The sequence below is a fragment of the Oncorhynchus mykiss genome, chromosome 2, assembly GCF_013265735.2.
Source record: "Oncorhynchus mykiss isolate Arlee chromosome 2, USDA_OmykA_1.1, whole genome shotgun sequence".
NCBI classification, from domain to species: domain Eukaryota; kingdom Metazoa; phylum Chordata; class Actinopteri; order Salmoniformes; family Salmonidae; genus Oncorhynchus; species Oncorhynchus mykiss.
Genome location: NC_048566.1, coordinates 24,178,227 through 24,184,472, shown reverse-complemented (window position 1 = coordinate 24,184,472; position 6,246 = coordinate 24,178,227). Strand labels below are relative to the sequence as shown.

At 39.9% G+C, this 6,246-nt stretch overlaps 1 protein-coding gene across 2 annotated transcripts; it reads left to right on the top strand.

Annotated features, from left to right (window-relative positions):
* The first annotated feature begins 300 nt into the window (after positions 1-300).
* On the top strand, positions 301-5,950 carry LOC110538717 (CD276 antigen). 2 transcript variants are annotated; one of them, XM_036943182.1, is made up of 5 exons: positions 301-375; positions 572-603; positions 4,390-4,743; positions 5,041-5,106; positions 5,407-5,950. In XM_036943182.1, exons 1-5 carry the CDS (start codon positions 371-373, stop codon positions 5,544-5,546), a joined length of 597 nt encoding a protein of 198 aa, XP_036799077.1. In that variant the 5' UTR covers positions 301-370; the 3' UTR covers positions 5,547-5,950. The 2 variants fall into 2 exon arrangements, with proteins under 2 accessions (XP_036799077.1, XP_021481354.1); XM_021625679.2 differs by having other exon boundaries at positions 4,831-5,106.
* Positions 5,951-6,246: the final 296 nt, after the last annotated feature.

Below are 6,246 nucleotides of genomic sequence, written 5' to 3'. Positions count from 1 at the left end.
CAAGGCTGAAACACACATTTGAAATTGGTAGGAAAGCATCCAACTGGGAAGTGTGATCATTTTCAAGAGGAGATGGAGACAGTGGAACATGTTCTTTTTCAGTGCCAGCACTATGAGAGGGAAAGGGAGAGATTATTATTAGATTCAAGGAATAATGGTGTTGAAGAAACAAGTTTAATTGTACTGTTCAGGCAAACTTCACGTGATGTATTTCTTTGCATATTTAGTTTCCTTAGGGAGACAAGATTAATGGATAGGATTTATACCTTTTCTGTCTCTGGTCCACACTCCAGTCCAGTTGGTGGCGGTAATGCACATTTAAAGTTGGCCATCTACACCCTGTGCGGCACTTTCTTTGTTCCCTCTGCACATGGGGTAAGTGCTAACATTTCATTAATTCACTCAAATGTTTAACAAAGTTTAGAAACTAAGGGGTATATGTACAATTGGATCCCCATGCTTAATAGGCTCTATAATGCATTATATAGGATAAAGAAAATGCAGGATAAAGTTAGTCCATGGATTATTAGAAGCAGAATTCAAAGAGTATGTGTCTCTCTTTGTCTTTCAGGTTGTGTGTGGTCTCTGTGCTGTTTGTTATCAGTAAGTAAAAATTGAGTATTTTCATATGGTGTGTATGGACAAGTAGTAGGGCAAATATCAAACCTTTACAAATACCTTTTTTAGTAATTCATAAATAAATGGGATCCCTCATCAATGATCACATGAACATTGATTAGTGCATATTTGTGCAACACTCAAATCAAAGTTTATTTGTCTCGTGTGTCGAATACAACAGTGAAATGCTTACTTACAGGCCCTAACCAATAGTGCCATTTTTAAGTAAAAAAAAGGTACACCTTTGGCAGCTGTGATTCTTCTCGGGTAGGTCTCCTAAGAGTACATTTAAGTCAAAGCTGTAATTTGGCCACTCAGGAACATTCACTGTCTTCTTGGTAAGCAACTCCAGTTTAGATTTGGCTTTGTGTTGTGGGTTATTGTCCTGCTGGAAGGTGAATTCCTCTCCCAGTGTCTGCTGTGAAGCGGACTTAAGCAGGTTTTCCTCTAGGATTTTGCCTGTGCTTAGCTCCATAACGTTTATTTTCATCCTGAAAAACTCCCCAGCCTTTGCTGATGTCAAGCATACCCGTACCATTCTTCTACATATCTACATTGCTTGCAGTTTGGAGTTTTAGGCCGCGTTTCTGTATAGCACCCTGTGACATCTGCTGACGTAAAAAGGTCTTCATAAATACATTTGATTGATTGATGATGCAGACACCACCATGCCTGAAAAAAAGGAGGCAGTTACTCAGTGATGAGTTGTTGGATTTACCCCAAACATAAGGCTTTGCATTTAGGCCAAAAAGTGTATTCCTTTGCAGTGTTTTTTTTCTTCAGTATTACTTTAGTGCCTTGTTGCATACTGGATGCATGTTTTGGAATACTTTTATTCTGTATATTTGTATTCTTCTTTTCACTGACATCCATCAGCAGTTTCCTTCCTGTCCTGCAGCTCAGTTCAGAAGGACGACAGTATCTTTGATGTGTCTGGGTGGTTTAATACATCATCCACAGCATAATTATTAACTTGACCATACTTAAATATATATTCAATGTCTGATTTGTTACTATTACCCATCTACCAATCACTGCCCTTCTTTATGAGGCTTACAAAAAGCTCCCTGGTCTTTGTAGTTGAATCTGTGCTTGAAATGTAATACTTGACTGAGGGACCATACAGATTTTCTGTGTACTGTATGTGGGACAGAGGAAGGGGTAGTCATTAAAAAATCATGTCAACCTCTATTATTTCGTACAGTGAGTCCATATAACTTATGTGATTTGTTATGCCAAATTTGACTTCTGAACTAATTTAGGCTAGCCTAAACAAAGGGGTGAATACATATGCAATGACTATTCAAGTTATTACAGTTTTATTCGTTTGTAAAAATGTGTAGAATTTTCTTTATACTTGGACATTATGTGATATTTTGTGTAAATCAATGACAAATTAATATTAATATATTTCAATTCCACTTTGTAATGCAACAAAATGTGAAAAAAGTTTGTGAAAATTGCGTATTTACCTGATTTATTTGATATTAATGGTTAACGATTAAGATTTAACTAATAGCAAGACATTTTTGTCCTACTATTGCTCTGTCTTTATGATCTCCACTCTAGTTCCCTGCAGCCAATCTGGGCGTATGGTCAGTAGAGATGGCTTGAGCTGACAAATGAGTTAAAAACTACATTACATAGACAAGATGTGGTGGGTGTAACCGAGAGAGAGCTAGCCTGGAAGAGTTTAGAACAATCCCTCATTGTCTCATAATCATCATGGCATCTGGGAAACTAAGCCAGGGTGAGATTAAGACAACAACACTGTACAGATAATGACCGAATGAACCCAGAGTGGCTTATGATGCCCATTGGGGTGGAAACAGCCACGACTAAGCATTCTTAGTGTCAGCTATATATAGAACTCTGCATTCTGTAAAGGTTAGTTAACTCGGTCCAACACTCAAGGGTGTTGGGTCGACCAGCCTCATTATTGCAATAATTAATCGATATTGAATAAAGATGATTGTTTGAAGAAATGACAAGGTCTCTCTCACTTGATTAGAATATTCCACTACAAGTTCAAGCGGGTGTAGACTTTCTATAGGAACTGTATGGATTATGTCATTTCATCCATTCCGCCCTTTCATGGTTAGACAGCAAAGAAGTAGAGAAACAGTTGAAGTCTAAAGTTTACATACACTTAGGTTGGAGTCATTAAAACTTGTTTTTCAACCACTCCACAAATTTCTTGTTAACAAACTATAATTTTGGCAAGTCGGTTAGGGCATCTACTTTGTGCATGACGCAAGTCATTTTTCCAACAATTGTTTACAGACAGATTATTTCACTTATAATTCACTGTATCACAATTCCAGTGTGTCAGAAGTTTACATACACTAGGTTGACTGTGCCTTTAAACAGCTTGGAAAATTCCAGAAAATTATGTCATGGCTTTAGAAGCTTCTGATAGGCTAATTGACATCATTTGAGTCAATTGGAGGTGTCCCTGTAGATGAATTTCAAGGCCTACCTTCAAACTCAGTGCCTCCTTGCTTGACATCATGGGAAAATCAAAATAAATCATCCAAGACCTCATAAAACAAATTGTAGACCTCCACAAGTCTGGTTCATCCTTGGGAGCAATTTCCAAACGCCTGAAGGTACCACATTCATCTGTACAAACAGTACGCAAGTATAAACACCATGGGACCATGCGGCCGTCATAGCGCTCAGGAAGGTGACGCTTTCTGACTCCTAGAGATGAACGTAATTTGGTGCGAAAAGTGAAAATCAATCCCAGAACAACAGCAAAGGACCTTGTGAAGATGCTGGAGGAAACAGGTACAAAAGTATCTATACCCACAGTAAAACGAGTCCTATATCGACATAACCTGAAAGGCCACTCAGCAAGGAAGAAGCCACTGCTCCAAAACCGCCATAAAAAAGCCAGACTATGGTTTGCAACTGCACATGGGGACAAAGATCGCACTTTTTGGAGAAATGTCCTCTGGTCTGATGAAACAAAAATAGAACTGTTTCGCCATAATGACCATTATTATGTTTGGAGGAAAAAGGGGGAGGCTTCCAAGCTGAAGAACACCATCCCAACCGTGAAACACAGGGGTGGCAGTATCATGTCGTGGGGGTGCTTTGCTGCAGGAGGGACTGGTGCACTTCATAAAATAGATGGCTTCATAAGGCAGGAAAATTACGTGGATATATTGAAGCAACATCTCGAGACATCAGTCAGGAAGTTAAAGCTTGGTTGCAAATGGATCTTCCAAATGGACAATGACCCCAAGCATACTTCCAAAGTTATGGCTTAAGGACAACAACGTCAGGGTATTGGAGTGGCCATTACAAAGCCCTGACCTCAATCCTATAGAACATTTGTGGGCAGAACTGAAAAAGCGTGTACGAGCAAGGAGGCCTACAAACCTGACTCAGTTACACCAGCTTTGTCAGGAGGAATGGGCCAAAGTTAAACAATTTAAAGACAATGCTGCCAAATACTAATATACTGTATGTAAACTTCTGACCCACTGGGAATGTGATGAAAGAAATAAAAGCTGAAATAAATAATTCTCTCTACTATTATTCTGACATTTCACATTGTTAAAATAACTGCCCTAAAACAGGGAATTTTTACTAGGATTAAATTGCAGGAATTGTGGAAAAACTGAGTTTAAATGTGTATGTAAAATTCCGACTTCAACTGTACAATAACATGTTAGAACAATGGTTGATTTGCTGTAATTAATTACCAATACCACTCTCTCTCCCACATCATCCTTCTCTCATTCCACCTATTCCATTTATCAGTGATATCATCAGTGGTAACTACAACCAGTCTACAACCAAGAGAAGTGGCAGCTCCGGGCAGTGACATCACCCTTAGCTGCTCTTTGTCTAAAAACCTGAACCTCAACAACCTGGTCGTCAACTGGCAGCGTGGAGAGTCAGAGGTGGTCCACAGCTATTACCATGGGAGAGATCAGCTGGAAAGACAGAGTGTTGTTTACAAGGGACGAACTCATCTGTTTGAAGACCAGCTCACAGTGGGAAATGCCTCACTTAGACTGAGTGATGTGCAGCCGAGTGACCAGGGCCCATACACCTGTGATGTGACAGATGAACAGGGAAGCACCCAGGAAAAGCTACAACTTCTAGTGGCAGGTAGGTTCCATTGTTGCTCCAGCTATATTGTATAGTGTAAATAATGATAACTGCCCCTACAAAAGTATTTCTAATATTTCAAACCAGCCCCTTATGATGAGCCCAGGATATCCATCCAAGCCACTTGTGACGGCTTTGTTGTGACCTTCAGTGCCTCTCAGGGGTTTCCCCAGCCAGAGGTAGTGTGGAAAGGTGTGATGGGCAGTACCAACACCACTATGGAGTTAGACAGCAAGGGGCTCTATGAGCTGGAGAGTGAGGTGACCCTGAGGCTGAACAGCACTCTGACTGTTACAGCCGAGCTGAGACTGAGGGTGCTGGACCAGAGTTTCACCAAGTTTCTCACACTCCACCCACCACCAGGTAAAATATCAGGTTTCCAAGGTTTGTTCTTTGACTCAATGTTGTTATCAGATCCTTTATTTTGAGTTCTTTTTACTATTGGATATTTTGGATTATTGATCATTCATGTGTACTAACTCCATGTGTATGTATAGTGCGTATGCTATCGTGTGTATGCGTGCGTGTGTGTTTGTGCCAATGTTTGTGTTGTTCACAATACTCTACTACAGTTCATAAAACAGTGGTCAGATATAGAGGGAAATGTTGTCTATTTCAGTTACTGAGGTTGAGTGCTCCTTTCTTCTCTCCTCCCTTCCACAGTGTGCTATGTGATGCCAGCTGAGCAGAGGAGAAGATTGTTGATATATCCCCTGCTGCTAATGCTCCTGGGATTGGTGCTCCTGTTATCCTGGAAGAGGTCTGAGCAGGAGACCAAAAAGGATAAGAAAACAGAAGAATAGAATGGCCTTCGGTCCATGGTCACTCAACAGGCATCATGCCAGAGCAATTATCATTGCTTGTTTACAGAGAAAACATAAAGGGAGGACAGACTTTTATACTAATGTACATTTTAATAGAAAGTCATTTTGTAAAAGCGGAACTACAATACATTATACACAAAGTTCAACACAATACAATGGGAGTTGCACACCACAACACTAGATGGTCATATGTACAGTGCCTTGCGAAAGTATTCGGCCCCCTTGAACTTTGCGACCTTTTGACACATTTCAGGCTTCAAACATAAAGATATAAAACTGTATTTTTTTGTGAAGACTCAACAACAAGTGGGACACAATCATGAAGTGGAATGACATTTATTGGATATTTCAAACTTTTTTAACAAATAAAAAACTGAAAAATTGGGCGTGCAAAATTATTCAGCCCCTTTACTTTCAGTGCAGCAAACTCTCTCCAGAAGTTCAGTGAGGATCTCTGAATGATCCAATGTTGACCTAAATGACTAATGATGATAAATACAATCCACCTGTGTGTAATCAAGTCTCCGTATAAATGCAGGTCCGTTAAAAGCGGTCCGTTAAAAGCGCAGAGAGCATCATGAAGAACAAGGAACACACCAGGCAGGTCCGAGATACTGTTGTGAAGAAGTTTAAAGCCGGATTTGGATACAAAAAGATTTCCCAAGCTTTAAACATCCCA